The 21,857-nt window shown below is 38.9% G+C and overlaps 1 protein-coding gene across 2 annotated transcripts in view; it reads right to left on the bottom strand.

The window, feature by feature from the left end:
• The window catches only part of LOC306781509 (paired box protein Pax-7-like), a gene marked incomplete at both ends in the record, with an annotated part of 118,636 nt that overhangs the window by 28,240 nt on the left and 68,539 nt on the right, over nucleotides 1-21,857 (bottom strand). For both annotated transcript variants that reach the window (XM_079274391.1, XM_079274392.1), the window contains 2 exons: nucleotides 18,542-18,741; nucleotides 19,358-19,523. In XM_079274391.1, the coding sequence (XP_079130517.1) occupies nucleotides 18,542-18,741; nucleotides 19,358-19,523 (366 nt within the window). The remainder of the gene's footprint in view (nucleotides 1-18,541; nucleotides 18,742-19,357; nucleotides 19,524-21,857) is intronic.

The following is a 21,857-nucleotide window of genomic DNA, read 5'->3' as shown; positions in this document are numbered from 1 at the left end:
CCTTGCCTTGCAGTTTGGTATTCAGATCAGCCATTAGTGCAGTCACATCAACAGGAAATGCAAAATCTGTCATCCAGTTTACATCGGAGAGCTCTGGGATGTTCTTGCCTTTCTTCTCACAGCACTCTTGAATCTCTGCTCTCAGGTCCCGAACTCTTTGAAGCACTTTGCCCAGGCTGAGCCACCTGACCGCTGTGTGTCAGCCTATGTCACTGTGTTCAGTCTCATGCTCCTCCAAGAGTGACAAACTGTGATTCAATGCTCGTGCCCTGATGACTTTAACTATTTTAGTTACAACATCAATAACATTGTTCAATTTTAGCACTGACTTATACAACACATTCTGATGTATAATACAATTCAAAAATACCAAGTTCAGTTCTGGGTTGATTTCAGTCACTTTATCTTTTTAAAAGTCCAACATTTTTCCCCGGCAGATTTTTTGGACAACCATCGGTTGTGACACATGCCAGTTTGTCCCATTTCAGTCCCAGCTTGTGGAAGCATGCATCTACCTCCGTGAACAGATCACTCCCCGCCGTCGTCCCTTTCATTGACTGCATTGCTGCAGCTCCTCTGTAATCACGAAGTCTTTCGTTATCCCACGTACAAAGATGAGTAACTGGGCTGTGTCGCGGACATCGCAGCTCTCGTCCAGAGCCAAGGAGAAAAGTTCGAAATGGTCTGCTTTTTTTGCCTCGATCTTCCTCGTTACAGTGCGCCTGGAGAGCTGCATTCTCGAATGCGTCTTTTTTCTAGGAGCATAGTAGTGCAGCAGAGTCCACCAAACACTCTTTGATAAACTCCCCATCAGAGAATGGCTTACTGTTTTTTGCAATTGTGTGGGATATCACAAAGCTGGTCTTGGCGGCTGCATCCCTGGATGTGTGAAGCTTGGTAAAAAGGCCTTGTTGCTTTTGCAGCTTAGCTAGCAAAGCCTCAGACGTCCGTGTCCGCTCTGCATCCGTACATTTTTCGCATTTCTCCGCAGAACATAATAAACAATACTAAGAAAAGGAAAGTCCTCGGTAGGGCTGATAAGACAAAGCACACAAAGCGCTCCAAAATTAGCTTGCTTCTTGCACATGTAGGTAGTAGTAGAATAATAAAATGCAGAATTGAACTGCACAGCAGCTGCTAGCATAGACAACAAGGTCAGCAATGCCTGTAATCCGTTATCCATGTTAAATTAACCACTGGTAGTCGATCAGTAATCAATAGGGGTGTAACGGTTCACAAAATTCACGGTTGGGTTCGGTATGATACAGTGGAGCCACGGTTCGGTACGTTTTGGTACAGTAGAAAACTATAAATGCCAGAGAAATGTACTTGATTTTAAAATATATTTATTCATTACAACTAACATCATGAAGTTATTCTTTGACTTTGAACAATGATGGAACTATACCTGAGTGACCCATCTTCTGGGGTGTCTTCTTAGCAACACATAAGCATAAAAAACAAAAACTGCTCCTTAATGTTATGTAAGGCAAGGCAAGGCAAATTTATTTGTATAGCACATTTCAACAACAAGGTAATTCAAAGTGCTTCACATAAAACCATTAAAAGCATCGAAACATAAAAACAATAAAAAAAAACAGTGTAAGAAATAAAATGCAGTAGTAAAATGCATAAATGTAGGAAATTGATGAATATATGAATTGAATATGGTTAAATTAAAGGCAGCGGCAAACAGAAAGGTCTTCAATCTTGATTGAAATGAGCTGAGGGTCTCAGCAGACCTGCAGCTTTCTGGGACTTCCAGATATGTGGAGCAGAAAAACTGAACGCTGCTTCTCCATGTTTAGTTCTGACTCTGGGAACAGAAAGTAGACCGGTCCCAGACGACCTGAGGGGTCGGGATGGTTCATAAGGTAGCAGCAGATCAGAGATGTATTTTGGCCCTAAACCATTCAGTGCTTTGTAAACCAACAGCAGGATTTTAAAGTAAATTCTTTGCTGGACAGGAAGCTAGTGCAAAGACCTCAGAACTGGAGTGATGTGATCCACCCTCCTGGTCTTAGTGAGGACTCGAGCTGCAGCGTTCTGAATCAGCTGCAGCTTTCTGACGGACTTTTTACAGAGACCTGTAAACACACCGTTACAGTAGTCCAGTCTGCTGAAGATAAATGCATGCACACGTTTTACCTGTTGAGACATAAGTCCTCTAATCCTTGATATATTCTTCAGGTGATAGTAGGCTGATTTTGTAATTGTCTTGATATGGCTGTTCAGGTTGAGGTCTGAATCCATAACTACACCTAGATTTCTGGCTTGGTTTGTGGGTTTTAACATCAGTGACTGAAGCTGAGCGGTGATTTTCAATTGTTCGTCCTTGGTACCAAAAACAATTACTTCTGTTTTATCTTTGTTTCTGCTACTGCTAAATGTGGACACTGGCAAAACACAAAATGTTTTTTTCACAAGAATCTCAAGCTGCTCTTCACTCTAGCGGTGACATCACGCACTCTAAGCTGCGCAATACACACCCATTATAAAGTCAGAAAAGTGCTAAAAAATCATAAAAGTTAAATTGCTGCAGTTCAAAAAGTTTAAAAGATATCGGAAAGCTGAATTATAGCTGAATTAAAGCTGAATAGTTCAGGGTTTTCTCAACATTTGAAAGTTGAAATGGTGTCTTTAGCTGAAAGTATGAGGAAGTTGAAGGATTTGAAAGTAGAAGAAGTTTAAGAGGATTTGAAAATATTCTCCATAGACATCCCATTCAAAAATAAAGTTGCTAAAAGCTTAATAATTCAAAAAGTTTAAAGGTTAGAAATAGAAAAAGTCATAGCATAGATGAGCTGAAGGAGCTGAACATTTTGATAGTTGATCGGTTTCTGTAGCTTAAAAAATGAAGAAGAAAAAGAGTTGCAACGGAAAATGGGGGGGGGGGACGGAAGAAATAGTGGAACTAGAAAATGCATTTCCTGCTGAAAATGCGTTGGAATGCTGGAAGCTGAAATTAATTGTGAAAGAATTGCTGAAAATTAAGAAATGGGAGACTATCTGTCTGAAAAATGTTGAAGCCCGAAAGCATTTAAACTGCACTGCTGAAAAACCTTCTAGTTGAAATGTCTAACGATGGTGTCTGTAGCTGAAAGTATGAGGAAGAAGAAGGCTTTGAAAGTTGAAGAAGTATAACAGGATTTGAAGATTTTCTCCATAGAGATCCCATTCAAAAGAAAATTGCAAAAAGCTTAATTCAAAAAGTTTAAAGATTACAAATATGAAAAGTCAAAGCACCCCTCTCTTGAAAGAGCTGAACATTTTGATATTTGAACAATTTCTGTAGCTTAAACAAATTTCAGAAGTAGTGATATTTGTAGTAATAGAAGTTGTAGTTGAAGTATTATTAGTCGTAGAAGTATTAGTAGCATTAGAATAAGTAGTAGTAGTAGCAGTAGTGATATTTGTAATAGTAGTAGTAGAAGTCGTAGTTGTAGTAGAAGTATCATTAGTAGTAGAAGTATTAGTATTTAGAAGAAGTATTAGTATTTAGAAGAAGTAGTAGCTTAGTATCAGTAGTAGTAGTAATAGCTGTAGTAGTGGTCGTAGTATTTAATATAACAGTAGTAGTAGTAGTAGTAAAAGTAAGAGGAGTATAGAGGAGGCATAATCATAATGTTTGACACATATAAACAGAGGTTATTAAATGACAGGCTTCATCACAAGCAGTTCAGTTAGAATTCACTCTCTGGGGCTTTTATTTTGAAATGGGGTGTGGGGTGTGGGGGAGAAGGGGAGAGGAGACAGAATCATAATGTTTGATAAACACAAACCGGTTATTAAATGGCTCATCACAAGCATTTCAGTTAGGATTCTGAGACACACAGAGAGAGAGGGAGAGGAGTGTATGTGCGCGTGTGTCTGTGAGTCTGTGTGTTTATCAACATCACCAATTGGCTCAATCGCGAACACCTGTGTGCCTGAAGCCATTTGAAAATATTCTCCATAGAGATCCCATTGAAAATAAAATGCTTAATAATTCAAAAAGTTTAACGGTTAGAAATATGAAAAGTCATAGCACCCCTCTGGTGAAAGAGCTGAAAATTTTAATAGTTGAACGGTTTCTGTAGCTTAAAAAATGAAGAAGAGGTGGGACGGAAGAAATAGAAGTTGAATAAAGATTCGAAGAAAAATTGTTGGAATGCTTAACAGCATTCCAACAATAAACTCTGCTACAGTGTAGTTTGGTCCGTAGTTATATAGGCTAGGTGTGGCTGTAATCCGCCAGGCTGTAATCGAATCGGCCATGTAAACCATGTACGTTTAAAAAAGGGAGCAGGGTCTTCAAGAATTTCTTTCAGTTGAGCAAGTTTAAATTGTTCTGTCATGCCAGCTAGTATTGGTCATGTTTCATGCTGTCCCGAAACAAATTTGCGAATGAATGGGACATTTACACATTACAGTTTTTCTCAATTGCTAAGACACATTTCTTGAAACGGTCACCCATTCTCTCAAAACTGTAAACACAAAACCTCATCTTCAAGCACTATTTACAAAACCTCTGAATCCTCTTGCAAAATGAAACTTTCGCCTCAAAACAGTTTTACCTGTGCTCAAAATCAAACACTGCTCTCAAATCATAAACAAAGTGATCAAAATAATATACACCATCAAGCATCAGTAAACAATACACCAATAAATATAAAACACAATGTTCAAAACATGTAGTTCTCAGGGAGAAGTAGATTTTTTATCTCAAAACAAATTTCATATGAACGAAAACATGTTCTATTACAGTAGCTCAAAATTGATCAGAAATTACTACCGTGCTTTGCTCGTTGCATTTTCTTTTGTTCTTCCTCCTCCTTGTACCCCTATTTGTACAGTACTGTACCCTGCATCTCACAAACGTGTCCTTTGTCTCTGTGATACTGTAATTCTTGTTCTTTGCAACCAGTCAAAATCTATTGAGCAGTCAGTACTGTTACTGTAACAAACAGAAAGCACATGTCCTCTCACATTGTTTCTCCCATCCATTCTCAGACTTTCTCCTTCCCACCTTCAACCACCTGTTTGCTCTCTAAACTGGCTTATATTGGCTGTATCACATCATTTGATACAAGTGAAATCAATTTTGAGTGATTGTGTTTAATCAATGACATGTGTTCTCTATTTGTAGTTGATTGTTGCCACTTGTGTTTACCAGTATGGATGACATGTGCATTAGAGTGCAGAATGTGTTTTGAGACTGAGAATGTGTTTAGAGTTTTGCTGAAAAGTCTAAGTGAGATCTGCAAATTGTGTTTTACCATGTGAAATAGTTTAAGGTATTGACAACAGACTGCACAATTAGCTAAATGAGTTCAGGCAACTGAGAACTTTGTTCAGCCAATGGGTTTTAGTGTTTTAGCAATTGAGAAAAACTGTAAACCCTCTAGTAGACAAACACTGTCACGTGTCTCAATTACCTTTAACTCATATTTATGCATGTGCATGCAACACGTTACAGTCAGCTTGTCTGTTTTGGAAAGGTAAAAAAAATTATAAAAAATTGTGGGACACATTTCCCAGCAATTCTGATTGGACAGGCGTGAAGTGAGGAGGTTTCAGATGTTGTTTGACAATCCAATAAGCACTTCGTTTGAAGCACATATATCTTCCACGTACTGATTTTGTTATAGAATCCTGAAATCCGTAAATTATCTTTCAGCTCAGTATTTTGAAACTCAGCTGAGAACCAAGCACCAAGCTGAATGCTGAATGAATAAATAAATGAGCTGATGTGGGGGATACCGTTTCAAATTCGTGTAGCACAAGGCTGAGGAACAGATCTGAATGTAGGAGATAGTGTGGCACAAACAACTGTATCATCTGTACACTTCTGTTCCCTTCTCTCCATCTGTTAAAGACTCCTGTAGGAGCCATTAGTTAGGTCTGGATATGACATCTATATATATTTGGAGCCTACCTCAGGTTGACCATGGGTGGCAGTGTGGATTAGTGTGGCAGTAATTGATATATGGGGCACAGGTGCAACCGACAACTAATGATGCATGGGTGACGGGGAGATCACACGTTTTTTACCGCAAGCATGACACACCAGAGGGAGACCAGGAAGATAAGTTATATCATTATCTGTATACTCTAATTAACGGGAACCTCACCCAAAAGTGAAAGAGCCTGGAATATCTTTGTTGAAGAGAGTAAGAAACACGATCTTCTCCCGCACCCAGCCGAGTGGCTAGTTGCTGGAATCAGTCACTATAATTGTTGGAATGCTGTTAAGCATTCCAACAATTATTTTGTTCTTCGAATCTTTATTGTTGGAATACTGTTAAGCATTCCAACAAGACCTTGACTTACATACAGCAAATCCTTATTCTGTCTTTACAGAACATCTCAAAATCATTACTTATCTACAAAAGCTCAGATTTTTGCTGATTAACTCTTGCTGTATGTTTTGTCAATGTCTGGTCAGGTCAGGTTGATCTGGTGTAAGTAGCAAACATGTAGATATACAACATCTGACTGGGTCTGTTTTCTAAGCTTTGGCAGTCACCTGTCACGGGAGTTCACAGTTAGGACCCAATAGCAAGACCACAGGAGACAGAAGTTGATATAAACAGGTTTTATTTAGCCTGAATGAAGAGGACAGGAAGGTGTGGAGCCCGTGGTCCGACACCAGAGAGTAGGCAGATCGACGGTGTGAGTCCCGTGGCTCGACACCGGAGGGCTGGCAGCTTGACGGCGGTGTGTAGTCCGTAAACACCACGGAGGGCAGAGCGGCGGTGTGTAGTCCGTTAACACCACGGAGGGCAGAGCGGCGGTGTGTAGTCCGTTTAACACAAAGGAGGGCAGAGCGGCGGTGTGTAGTCCGTAAACACCACGGAGGGCAGAGCGCCGGTGTGTAGTCAGTTTAACGCAAGGAGGGCAGACGATGCTACAGGGTTGAAGCGGGTGAAAGACAGTACGACCTGACCACCCCAGACTGCAGGACCAGAGTTTATATAGTAGCTGCAGCTGTGTGGCCATGGGGCACATGGGTGTGGTGTCTGGTCTGACAGGGATCCTGACAGTCACCAAACAGTATTTTACTTACCAGTTAAATTGCTTAGATCTGGCAGGGGGCTGGAAAACCAAACAATCACATTACACACTTACTACTGTCCATTATGTCATAAACTGTACCCTTAAGTATCAAACAATACCTTTTACCAAAGGAAGAACAGTAATACTCTGTTGTAATCAAGCAATCAATCTGCTTCCTGTTTACACCACCAGTGTACGTGAATGCTCAATGGACATTTACTCCATCATTATTCTGCGTACTACTCTCATTATATGAATAATTCATGTCATATGCATTGCATGTGTTGTAACTCTGTTATGTTGTTCATTCTGTACACATGACATCTATCACCTCCTCTGTTGCTCTCTCTAAGGTTTCTTCCTCTTTTCTCCCTGTTAAAGGTTTTTTTGGGGGAGTTTTTCCGATTCCAATGTGAGGGTCCTTGGGACAGAGGATGTCGTATGTGTATAGATTGTAAAGCCCTCTGAGGTAAATTTGTGATTTTGGGCTCTACAAAATGAATTGAATTGAACTACCGTAAATTGAATGTGATATGCGTTTTCAGGCGGGTAAGTGTAGATGGAGACTATTTCTAAAACAGTGCTGAAACACTCGTGTGCACGATGACGCATTAGTGTGGATGTAGCCATTCGTGATTTCACAAACTTCAAGTTCACGTCAAACATTGAGGTGTGAAACACTTACATAGTACAAAGTAGACATGACTGGAGTTAATAAGGGAGTGATGAATGACATGACTGTCAAAATGAGTTAAGTGTGTCACCACAGAAATTATAGACTTTACCATACTTAATTATACTCATCTGACAAATGAATCAATTAAAAAAGCAATCATAATATAAATGAATAGATTTGCACTTAAGTGATGTATTTTAAAACTCAAAGTAAAAAAATATAAATAGATTCAATTAAATTTGAATTGTATTCATTGAAAAGATAAAGTTTATAAGAGTCATAATAAAACAGCTGGCCAATCAGAGCTCCTGCTTCTTCTCCTGGGTTGGACTTTAATAAATGTTTAGGTAGCACAAAGTTTACAAATCTTTACATTTAGAGAAAGCTGTCTTTACATTAAGTGCTCACAAAATTGAGACAGCAAATGTTAAATATTAAAACCCATAAACCCTCTATTTATTTAGCAGTAAAAAAAATATTCTTTGAGTTGTAAAATGTGTCATGTAAATACAGATAAAATTGTTATAATAATTGTTGTGGAGTTAAAACAGCCTTTCATTTTTTAATTGGTTAATGTATCGTTTGATTGTGATTAAATATGATAGGATTTTATAATCATTCCAGTGGCATCCTCCAGACTTCATATTGTTGTGCTGATAACGCAAAACATGGTCGTGGGTTCGTTACCCATACTGGCCATGTAGTTCTCCCCGGGCGCCTGTCATGGGCAGCCCACTGCTCCCTATATACAGGGAGGGTCAAATGCAGAGACAAATTTCCCCCTTAAGGGATCAATATAGTAAAATTAATTAAAAATAAATTAGTGCAGAGGAAATGTATCAATACATTACCATTACCTCTGTGATTTTACCTGGGAATTTATTAGGCCTCTGTTTGAATATTACACTCCCATTAACTAAATTATAACCTTAACCTTTTTTAGTAATGTAAATAAAAAGAGATGTGGCTCTCGGCTGGACGCAGAGTGCTGCTGCAAAGAGCAGGCAGCTGGGTCCTGAATGCATCATAGGGAGACTGACAGTAACCGGCCTACAGGTAGACAGTGCAGTAGGAATATACAGTGTCTGTTGTGGTGGGAATACTTTCTTTGAAATATCTTTACCTTGTAGTAGCAGGGTGTATAATAATACAACTGTAGGTTTCACATCAGCACAGGAAACAGGGCCTCATGTTACCGGTTTTTAAACATTTATGTACCTTACATAGTTTCCTGTCTGAATCTGTCCAGCCGATTGCAGCTCTTTTTTTCGCTTTTTTCATGTGAATGTTCAAATATTCACATCCTCGTGCCAATCAGAAACAAGTATTCACTGTGGCCATGGCACAAGTGTTTGTAAAACTGATCACATAATTAAAACAGCAGATGTGTTTCAGGTTGTAGTGTGCTTCAGCCAGTCAACGCCTACATTTCATCAAAACCACAGGAACTAAAGCGGTTTAACACTTTTCTACCCACTCATTCAGTCAGACAGCACCCTGGGCTCTGTTTAGTTTTCACTGAGGGAGGAGGAGAGGAGAGAGAAAAAATATATCCTACAAACATTCCATCAGTGGGTATGATTTAAATTCCTCAGCTTTTCTGGCAGGTTTCTTGAGTAGGTCTTGTCTTTTATTTATTTGTTTACTATAAAGCTCCTTGCTTTGCTTCTTGCCAAACTGAAGCAGCATCTCTTTTTCAGGCGTTTTCTAATTAACATCTACCCCCTACCCCCACTCTATTCCTCATTATAAGAATGATGTAAATATATGTGCTCATCCTTTTTGATTTGTTGACATGGGAGCGCGCCAGTTGACAGCGTGCCCAGTCAAAGGGCTTAGTACTGTACATTTTAATAGCAGCTGAGACTAATATTAGGCGCCACACTCATTGACATTCAGGTACAAAAAGCTGTGTCAACACACTGAACTGGGGGGCTGCAGGAGGAAGGGCACAGGAATAGGGGTACTTATATTTGTATCCCCTCTCTGCTCAGGGTTCTTGAGTATAATTCACCACATTTCCTCATTTTAAAATAGGTTGTTGTTAATGTCAATGACAGTGTATGTGATAGTGGTGCAGTATGCAGGGGAGGCACGGAGGGTGTGTGTGTGTGTGTGTGTGTGTGCGTGGGGGTGGGTTGAAGAGCCCGCCCCCCTCCTTATCTCAGGCCGACAGTTGTCAAGAATCACGGGCAGAGGCCTGCGTTAGCGAGGCAGGCAGGCAGGCCTGGGGATATGGATCAAAGAGACAGAGCTGGAGAACCAAAGCAGCTCTGATCCCCCAACACTGAATCTCTCTCTCTCTCTCTCTCTCTCTCTCTCTCTCTCTCTCTCTCTCTCTCTCTCTCTCATCAAATAGCAAGCTAGAGAACTCCACCATTCCAAAGCAGGCTAAATCTTCCTCTCACAACAAACCGGAGAAGAAATTAGATCGCAAGAGGAGAAATGTGTTCTTCTTTACTCGTGTGATGTGTTGGGGTCACTGTGGGAAGTAATAGTTTCATCTTCAGTGGCAAGTCACTAAGTTGTCTGACCTGACAAAAACGGATTAGTGGTCCAGCATACTGACTGTATCACTGAAGAAAAAAACTCCTCACCACTTAGAGGGCTCTGAAGCAAAATAGATTCATGGGAATTTGTCAAAAGGTATCATTGAAAAAAAAAAAGCTTTATTTTTGCAGGCTTTCTTATGGGTGAGGGGGGTTGTAACAACTCTGATGGTGAAGCGGTGAAAAGGGTTTCTATTTACAGGGCCATCACAGGGATGGAATTTCATACTGTCATTTTGTCTTTCTGTCAATCAGACTTGGAATTGGCTGCACACTCCATCTCCACATGAAAGTCAGCCACTAATTCTTTCCCATTCAATTTGAGAGGAGGAGGCGCAGAAATGGCTTGTGTGAATTACATTCCAAATGCAATATAGCTGTTTCAAATTGAATTATTGCCTGTCAGACGTACGGCATATGGTCCTTCCTGTAATTTTGAAGTGCGATCTTAGGAAATCCATCCTACATTGTTATCTCATGTAAATGCCAGGGAGCAAGATGAAAGGGTCAATGGCTGTGAACCCATAATGGAAAAGCTTCAGCTGAGACTCAGAGGCATTCAGAATAGACTGCGAGTGCAATAAACGCAGAATGCAGCGGCATTCACTGAAGATGCATTTCATGTCTGGAATGAATAATATTTCAAACAAATGACTTTACTGGAGCTGTTTTGATTTGATTTGGATGGGATTCCTTCCACAGCCAACTCGGTGCTCTCTCCTAACATATAAGATGGATAGTAAAGGCAGTCTCCCTTTCAGCTCATAAATACACCTGATATCTGTACAGGATAATGTAGCCATTTTAAATTCAGATTTTACTCTTTATAATAAATCAACAGCAGGAAATTTTAAACGGCAACATATGATGAATGGTAACGTTAAGATTGAATCTACTCACAGAAGTTAGTACACAGAAACCATCTTTTCCACACTGTATGACAGTCTCATATATAAATTAACTGGTATGTGCTTATTCCGCTGCATCATTTCAGCCACTGTATGCTTGAACTGACTGGAATATTTGAAAGCAAAGACAACATGTTGTTGGCTGCTTTCACTTATCCATACTAATACAAATTATTCTGCTGCTTTTTACTTCTCCCAATGGTGCAATTCTCAAATATATATATATTTACTAATAGTCCACTATTTGGATTGTAGTTTTCCTTAATTTATTTTCTAATCTAATCTGCCTGTTCTGAGGATCTTGTTGCTCGGGGTGTTCTACACTGCCCTGTGTTTGTGACTAATTGCATCTTCTTCTGCCAGTGATGTGTATTGATATGAGTCAGTTGTCTATTCTACCACAGAAAACAATCCCTCCTGAGCACAAAAAGTCTCATTTAAAATGGCTATTGTTCAAGACACCAAGACAGGACACACAAACACATTGACTGCTGCCAACTCTTTGTGGATGAGACAAGCTGTGTTAACATCTAGCAATGTGTGATTTAAAGTGAAGATTCATGGCACTGCAGTCACACACTTCATGAAAACAGAACCCTATCATCAGAAAAAATCATTTATATGAAATGATTCTTTAAAGTGGTGTATATTTCACTCAATGACAATGTCTTTTATGTCCAAAATGTTCACTGTCTAATATTTTTGCATGACAAAAGCATTGGGTGTAAATCGTAAGGTGCAAAATTGTCCAATATGCACGTACTTCCACAGACACTTTGAAATCGATGAAGGAAAACTACTGAAATGCACAACAGAACAGGGAAGTTTTTAGTCTGCTTTTAAACTTCTTTAACCCGACCGCGGACCATTTGGGGTTCGAGAAAGTTTAGCATATAGAGTGTCGTACAATGCACTTTTCAGGAACAAATGTAATGATGTTATACACAGGTTATATACCCAGTTAAAGAAAAAGGTCTGGGCTACAAGATCATGTAAGCAATTTTCTCCAAACTCCAAACACAATTCTACACAATAAAACAAATAACTAAAAGAATTACCAAATTATCACTCATATTTCGCCATGAGGGAGCCGACTCCACGCTCCGATCGGAGCTACCAAGACAAAGCTAGAAGCTAACATGGAAAACTGAGATACCAGAAAGCATGATAATTCGACACAGATTACGGAGATATCTTCAGTATATCTCTCAGTGAAACCATTACAGATATATGAGCCAACAAGTACCATAACCACAAACCGATCGATAATTATCAGTAACGCACCTCACCTCATCGTCGTTTTCGTGAAGAGAAAGGATAAAATCCTGGAAATTTCACTCAGATATCTGTTCAACGGATGTCCCGTTTGTCATGAATCTGTTTCCGTGAAGACAGGGGTTGAATTTGAGCCCAGGGGAGCTGGGGGTAGGGATTTGACTTTCGGCGTATTGGATTTTACGCTTCACGAGAGACGGCACGTTTTGGATTCTGACTGCCTAAGAGTGTCGTCAATCTTTTCCTCGTGGTGTCTGCTCAATTCTATTGGCTCTAACGTGTCGAACTATTGTTCTTCAAATCTTTCTTCAACTTCTATTTCTTCCGTCCCACCTCCTTCTCCTTCATATTTTAAGCTACAGAAACCGTTTAACTATTAAAATGTTCAGCTCTTTCACCAGAGGTCTGCTATGACTTTTCATATTTCTAACCTTTAAACTTTTTGAATTATTAAGCTTTTTTATTTTCAATGAGATCTCTATGGAGAATATTTTCAAATCCTCTTAAACTTCTTCAACTTTGAAGTTCCTCATACTTTCAGCTACAGACACCATTTCAACTTTACAATGTTGAGAAAACCCTGAACTATTGCCACATGATTCAGCTTTTTGATATCTTTTAAAGTTTTTGAACTGCAGCAATTTAATTTTATGATTTTTCAGCCCTTTTTTGACTTTATAATGGGTGTGTATTGGGCAGCTTAGAGTGCGTGATGTCACCGCTAGAGTGAAGAGCAGCTTGAGATTCCTGTGAAAAAAACATTTGTATTTTGCCACTGTGTCCACAATCTTCACTCTTCATGCATAATTTCTGGATGTAGACATAGCTAATCTTGTCCTTGTCATAGAAAAATGACTGTGGAATCCCACAGATTTCCACATTTGACACAGAAGCCGTTAATTGAGAGGAAAACCAACTTTCTGCTCCATAGAGACCAATGTTAAATTTTGCTTCAAAAACATCTTCCACAGAACACGATACCCCTTTTCTAGATCGCCGGTTAAGCCACATTTTTTACACGACAGACACAATTTTTACAAGATCTGTTTCTCAAGTCATCCTTCCTCTCAATTATTAATATCGGAGCAATAGGAGGTACGTTATGGGAGTTTTGATGATTTGTTTGAGAGGTGTTTCCCTGTTTTATCTCCATGAAATGGCTTCAGGCACACAGGTGTTCGCGATTGAGCCAATTAGTGATGTTGATAAACACAGACTCACAGACACACATACAATCCTCTCCCTCTATCTCTCTCTGTGTGTCTCTCTCTCATACAGTCATTCAGGTCTTAGGAATCTTTAGAGGTCTTTCCCCCCCCCCCCCCCACACACACACACACACACGCCATTTTAAAATAAAAGCCCCACAGAATGAATCCTAACTGAAATGCTTGTGATGAGCCTGTCATTTAATAACCGGTTTGTGTTTATCTAACATTATGATTCTGTCTCCTCTCCCCTTCTCCCCCACACCCCATTTCAAAATAAAAGCCCCAGAGAGTGAATTCTAACAGAACTGCTTGTGATGAAGCCTGTCATTTAATAACCTCTGTTTATGTGTGTCAAACATTATGATTATGTCTCCTCTCCCCCACCCTTTCAAAATAAAAGCCCCATGGATTAACTGTATGTAAACATTAAGCTCAAAATTAGGCTTTTTTGTTGAAATAATGAATGCTCTTACAAATACTGCGACAACTACTACTGCTGCTAATATTTCGAGTATTACTACTACTACTGCTGCTACTACTTCGACTACAACTTTTGCTGTTGCTACTATTACTAGTGCTATTACTGCTACCATCAATATTATTACTACCATTACTGCTATTACTACCACCACTACTATTACTTATACTACAACTGCTACTACTGCTATTCATGCTACTACCAGTACTAATACTACTACAGCTGTTAGTACGACTGCTGGTAGTACTACTGCTACTTCAAATACTGACATTACTTTTACTACTACTACTACTTCTGTTATATTAAATACTACGACCACTACTACAGCTATTACTACTACTACTGATACTAGGCTACTACTTCTTCTAAATACTAATACTTCTTCTAAATACTAATACTTCTACTACTAATGATACTTATACTACAACTACGACTTCTACTACTACAATTACAAATATCACCACTGCTACCACTACTACTTATTCTAATTCTACTAATACTTCTACTACTAATAATACTTCAACTACAACTTCTACTACTATTACTACAAATATCACTACTTCTGAAATTTGTTTAAGCTACAGAAATTGTTCAAATATCAAAATGTTCAGCTCTTTCAGGAGAGGGGTGCTTTGACTTTTCATATTTGTAATCTTTAAACTTTTTGAATTAAGCTTTTTACAATTTTCTTTTGAATGGGATCTCTATGGAGAAAATCTTCAAATCCTGTTATACTTATTCTACTTTCAAAGCCTTCTTTTTCCTCATACTTTCAGCTACATACACCATAGTTAGACATTTCAACGAGAAGGTTTTTCAGCAGTGCAGTTTAAATGCTTTCGGGCTTCAACATTTTTCAGACAGATAGTCTCCCATTTCTTAATTTTCAGAAATCTTTTGACAATTCATTTCAGCATTCAGCATTCCAACGCATTTTCAGCAGGAAATGCATTTTCTAGTTCCACTATTTCTTCCGTCCCCCTTTTTTTGATACTCTTCTCCTTCATATTTTAAGCTACAGAAACCGGTCAACTATCAAAATGTTCAGCTCTTTCAGCAGAGGGGTGATATATCTCTTCATATTTCTAACCATTAAACTTTTTGAATTATTAAGCTTTTAGCAACTTTTTTTTGAATGGGTTTCTATGGAGAAGATTTTCAAATCCTCTTCAACTTCTTCAACTTTCAAATCCTTCAACTTCCTCATACTTTGAACAGTTTGAACATGAACACTTGAACACGAACACTTCTGAACACTTTAATTCATTCACCTGGTGCAATATCTAATCCGTGCAATCCCGTGCAATATCCAATACGTTTAAGTATTTATCTTATTTTTATTCCGTCTGTATATACTGGTATATTTAATATTCTTCTTTACTGTCTTATTTTATTACTGTTTACTGTTTAGTTTATTATATCACTTGATTTTATCTGTATTTTATTTACTTGTGAGCAATGCTGCTGTAATCCTGTAATTTCCCCACTGAGGGACAAATAAAGGATTATTTTATTTTATCTTATCTACTTTCAGCTACAGACACCATTTCAACTTTCAAATGTTGAGAAAACCCTGAATTATTGCCGGATAGTTCAGCTTTCTGATATCTTTTAAACTTTTTGAACTGCAGCAATTTAACTTTTATGATTTTTCAGCCCTTTTCTGACTCTATAATGGGTGTGTATTGCGCAGCTTAGAGTGCGTGATGTCACCACTAGAGTGAAGAGCAGCTTGAGATTCTTGTGAAAAAAACATTTGTATTTTGCCACTGTCTCCACAATCTTCACTCTTCATGCATAATTTCTGGATGTAGGAGTAGCTAATCTTGTCCTTGTCGTAGAAAAATTACTGTGGAATCCCACAGATTTACACATTTGACACAGAAGCCGTTAATTGAGAGGAAAACCAACTTTCTGCTCCATAGAGACCAATGTTCAATTTTGCTTCAAAAACATCTTCCACAGAACACATTACCCCATTTCTAGATCGCCAGTTAAGCCACATGTTTTACACTACAGACACAATTTTTACAGGATCTGTTTCTCAAGTCATCCTTCCTCTCAATTATTAATATCGGAGCAATAGGAGCTACGGTTATGGGAGTTTTGATGATTTGTTTGAGAGGTGTTTCCCTGTTTTATCTCCATGAAATGGCTTCAGGCACACAGGTGTTCGCGATTGAGCCAATTAGTGATGTTGGTAAACATCCAGTCTCACAGACACACATGCACTGCTCTCTCTCTCTGGCCCTGTCCCTCTCTATCCCTCTCTGTCCCTCTCTCTCTCTCTCTGTGTGTCTCTCATACAGTCATTCAGGTCTTGGAGATTTTTAGAGGATCCCCCCCCCCCCACACACACCCACCCCATTTTAAAATAAAAGCCGCACACACATGATTTGTTGCAGCTGTTACATGTTGCAGCTCGGCCAATCAAATATGGGTATTCTGATAAGTTTCCTGATTCGAGTAACATTTACACACCGCGACACAAGAGGGAGAGGCGAGGAAAGACATGGCAGAGCAGGACAATAGTCATGTAAGCTGTAAAAAATAAAACATAGTACAATCTCCAAATGAGAAAGTTTGCCAGAGATATCAGAGTCTCTCACTCTCACTCACTCACTAATTCTTTCTTCTCTCTCACTAATTCTTTCTTCTCTCCCTCTCCCTCTGTCTGTGTCTCGCTCTCATACAGTCATTCAGGTCTTATAGACTTTTAGAGGACCCCCCCACACACACACCCCATTTCAAAATAAAAGCCCCAAAGAGTGAATTCTAATTGAAATGCTTGTGATGAAGCCAGGCATTTAATAACCTCTGTTTATGTGTGTCAGACATTATGATTATGTCTCCTCTCCCCCCACCCAGCACCACCCTTTCAAAATAAAAGCCCCATGGATTAACTGTATTTAAACAAGCACAAAATTAGGCTTTTTTGTTAAAAAAATGAATACTCTTACTAATACTGCTACAACTGCTAATGCTGCTGCTAATATAGTATTACTACTACTGCTACTACTACTTCTACTATAACTTTTGCTGTTGCTACTCTTACTACTAATGCTACTGCTATTACTGCTACCACCAATATTATTACTACCACTACTGCTATTACTACCACTACTACTACTACTAGTACTGCTATTCATGCTACTAAAAAGTAGTAATACTACTACAGCTATTAGTATGACTGCTACTAGTACTACTACTACTGCTACATATTCTACTGCCATTACTATTACTACTACTACTACTACTGTGATATTAAATACTACGACCAATACTACAGCTATTACTATGACGACTGATACTTCTACTACTTCTTCTAATTACTAATACTTCTACTATTAATAATACTTAGACTACAACTACAACTTCTACTACTACTACAAATATCACTACTACTACTAGTACTTATTCTAATGCTGCTAATACTTCTACTAATAATACTTCTACTTCTACTACAACTTATACTACTACAAATATCACCACTGATGAATTTTTTTAAGCCACAGAAACTGTTCAAATATCAAAATGTTCAGCGCTTTCAGGAGAGGTGTGTTATGACTTTTCATATTTGTAATCTTTAAACTTTTTGAATTATTAAGCTTTTTGCAATTTGTTTTTGAATTAGATATCTATTTTCAGCAATGTTCTTGCGATTAATTTCAGTTTTCAGCATTCCAACGCATTTTCAGCAGGAAATGCATTTTCTAGTTGTAAAATGTTATTGTACCACTTCACCCAGAGGGGAGTAAGCAGTTAAAGGAACAGTGTGTAAGATGTACTGGCATCTAGTGGTGAGGTTGCAAATTGCAACCAACTCAATACCCCTCTGCTCACCCCTCCCTTTCCAAGCGTGTCTGAGAACTACGTTGGCCTTCAGGTTATGTAAAAATGTAAAAGACTGTCTCCAGAGTCGGTGTTTGGTTTGTCCGTTCTGGCCTACTGTAGAAATGTGGTGCTCCAACACGGCAGACTCCGTGAAGAGGATCCGCTCGCAATGTCGATATGAAGGACTCATTATTGTGCTATTCTTTCGAAGAAGAAATACTCTCCTGTTCTGATATAACTGAATTTATTGCAGCATCTACGCAAATGTATTTTTCTTTTTTTAAGTGGAGGCTAGCCACCGCTCCCCACCCTTAGTCCATGTGTAAAGCTAACACGTCCCAGACAAGTCACTGAACACACAAAGATGAAAATAGTATGGCTTGTCCATCCAACTCCCTGTAAGACAGCAAACAAGCTCTCCCACAAAAATGTCAGTGTAACAATTATGCATTACAGCCCAACACTGGTGAGGTTGATCTTTAGTTGTATCTACTTTACTTGATTCACTGAGTTAATTACAGTTAGTTACACATCCCCGTGCTTAAGTGTTACAGTAGTCCTGCAGGTCTTACCTGTGGGGAGAGTCCGTTACTGACAGGGTTGACGTGGTTGCTAGGTGCTGCAGAGCCCATAAAGGAGTCAGAGTAGCTGGAGAAGCCGTGGCGGTTTGAGGCAAGACCAAAGGCAGAGCTGCTGTCAGTGCTGGACAGACCGTTCTGGTGCATGGTGGATGGAGGCAACGGTTGGGGACGGTGAACTGTACCACTGCCATCTAAAGGGGAAAACACAGCACAGCACATAGCTGAGCACGTAAAGATACACTAGTCAAAACCTTCATTGACCAGTATACTGCTGGGTGCAATAACAGATATATTTCTCCAACTGCTCAAAAGTATAAATAAGACAGGAGCTAGGCTAGCAGTTTCCCCCTGCTACCAGTCTGTGTGCTCAGCACAACCTGGATGACAATTGGTATGACAATTATGTATTTTGCTATGACCTTTCAGTAAGTTTAAATTTAGTTGTGTGTGGATTTCTGTTTAGTGCACCTGTTTGTTTTGATTTTGAGTAACTTTGTCTGAGTTATCTCAAACAAAGTGCAAATAATGTTGACAAGTGTACATAACAGGTCTATGATATTTTATAACACCTATGTGAGATTGTGGAGCCACATGTTAAACAGTGCCCTCCACCACCATCATCACCTTAACACCCAAATCAATTTTCTTTTGGAAGAATGCTGTTCATTCCTCCAGGAGAGTTCCGAACTCCTGGAGAATCTATGACAAGCAGCACTGCTGCTGTTGTGGCTTGTAGTGGATCAGCACCTCACTAACACACTGCATCACTATCATCTGTCACCCATTTAAAAGTGTTGTCTTCTCTACCATGGGTCAGAGTGTTGGATGGGTAACTGGACTCTGGCAGCTGGTACGTAGGAAGTGTTGGCATCCCTGTGGGAGGGAATCCACCCGGCAACAGGTGGTTGAAAGCCGCTAGCTGATTGGCTCCTGCTTGTTTTCGCCACCTGGCCCTTCGATTGCTGAACCAAACCTGGAAAGAAAAAGAGCGATAACAAAATGAATCTGTTTCTTTAACCTTACCTCAGACTCAGAGTTGGCTTTACTGTTGCATGTTAATATATTAGAATTGAGTTGGCAGCTGAAGTTGTGTCACATGCTATGGCTACATCCAATGTTCCCTCTAAGCTGCGCGCTTGAGCAATCGCGCACTGCTCGCACATTCTCAGCGCACAAGAAAATCTATGCAGCGCATAAAATAAAATTCAACATAAACGTATTAATTAATATCTAATATTAGTCCTAATCTTATCTAATCAATTAAACCAATAATAATAATAATAATAATAATAATAATTTTGTTTTCTGTACTATTTTGCAACGTAACTCAGTGAGTGACAGGTGTCCAGCCAATGATACGATTCGGTTCACTTACGCTACGCAGCCAATCATAGCATTGACACTATTGCCCTGCCCATTCGCGCCGTGCAGGTTAGCTAGCTAACAACAGTGCGGCGGAGTTACGAGACGCAAATGCTAACCCCTTATCATGGCGAAACGAACGGGCAGCGACATAAAGTCAAAGCAAGAAGCAGACGAAGCCATCAACCTGGACAAAGTGTACAACCATTGGAGAAGTGAGAAGGACAGACGTGAAAAATAAGGTAAAATTTAAGTCAGATTTGTGCATATTCTAGTGACATTTATTAAGATTTTTTACTTATGGATATTAATCATTAAATTATGTTACTACTAGATAATTTATGGGTAGTAGAAATGATAATAAAAAACTGAGTAATTACATATTTTACAGACAGAGTTACAGGAATTTACACTGTATCACAAGCTACAGCACACGTCATTGTGCAAAATGTGAATGTTTTAATGTGAACAAAATGTTATGTCTGAAAGGTGTATATGTATCATTTCTTCCAGAACAGGACCCTCACACAGGCCACAACAGGACCTCACACAGGCCAAAGCAGGACTCTTCCCATGGCCAAGCAGGACTCTCACATAAAACATACTACACATCTCATGAACAACAAGATTTTTGTCTTTTTCCTTTAAAGTTTGTCAAATCACTTATATTAAAAGTAAACTAGTGCAAATTGCTGCTGTAATTTGATTCTTTTAATAAGCCATGTAACTTGCTATGATCCAAGGTTTTGAACAGGTGTGATACTGGTGTGTGGCCACAGCGTGCACATCTGATGTTGCTCACAGTGGTCCTCAGTGTGCTCAGGGAGCTTGTGTGTATGCCCAGACACATGCAAAATTAGAGGGAACATTGGCTACATCCATACTAATACGCTTTTGTTTAAAATCTAGGTTTTAGAACAAAAACGATCTCCGTCCACACGGGCATTTCAGCATTGTTTTCGTGATTTCCGTCCACACGAGCAAGCCTGAAAACGAATATCACGTGACTATTCACGTACACTACTTTTGAATTCATTATTGAACTTTGCCATAACAATGCGATTAATCTGAGCACATTATTTAAGAAATATTATTCTCAGTTTTCAAATTTAAGTGGATGAATTATAAATAATACATAGAAATACATAAATACATGTTCTCTCATTTCAAGGAAAATAAGGGCGGATTAAAGAATAAATGACATAATAGAAAGCTTTTGAAAAATGTGCATCTTAAAATTAAGTAATTCATTTTAGAAAAATGTATTTCACTGAATTGTCCTGCAGCTTTAAATTCAGTTCATTCAGGTGTGAAGTGATGTCAATAAAAAGGCACAATATTATATTTTTCTCATCTACTAAAAAGAGAAATGAATGAACATGGACTTTATCTGTGGTTATTAAATCCGGACCGCCACGTCATTTTTTGTTCTTTTTTAATTAAAAGTTAGACTTGATAATAAAAATATCCCCACAGTCGAAATTATGAGATAGGAAGTCGAAGTTATGATAGAAAGTCAAAATGGTGAGATAGAAAGTCGAAGTTCTGAGATAGAAAGTCAAAATGATACTTCAACACAACAGTCACAGAGCAGCTCTTTGGCTGGTTACACTTGAAATTTAAATGTATTGTGAGTACATTGAAGACTACTTTAAACGTGGCTTTACAACACATGAAATACTTCATGTGGGATTGTGCAAACGCACCCTTGAAAGGATTTGAACCTCTTATCACTCCTGTAAAATTTGCCTAAAATGCCTATCCAATGCATACCCAAAGTAAACTGACAGCTCTTATTGAACCATTGGGAGTACATGTATGGTTTTAGTCTGAAAGCTAACACTCTGAAGTTTCTCTGCAACCAGTCAGAATCACTGTAAGTGCTACTGGCATAGAGTTTACAACACACTGAAACAGAAGGTTTTTATTTCCGCCTGGAATTCTT

Source organism: Melanostigma gelatinosum (assembly GCF_949748355.1).
Source record: "Melanostigma gelatinosum genome assembly, chromosome: 8".
In the NCBI taxonomy this organism is placed as follows: Eukaryota; Metazoa; Chordata; class Actinopteri; order Perciformes; family Zoarcidae; genus Melanostigma; species Melanostigma gelatinosum.
This window is presented reverse-complemented; position numbering and strand designations above follow the sequence as displayed.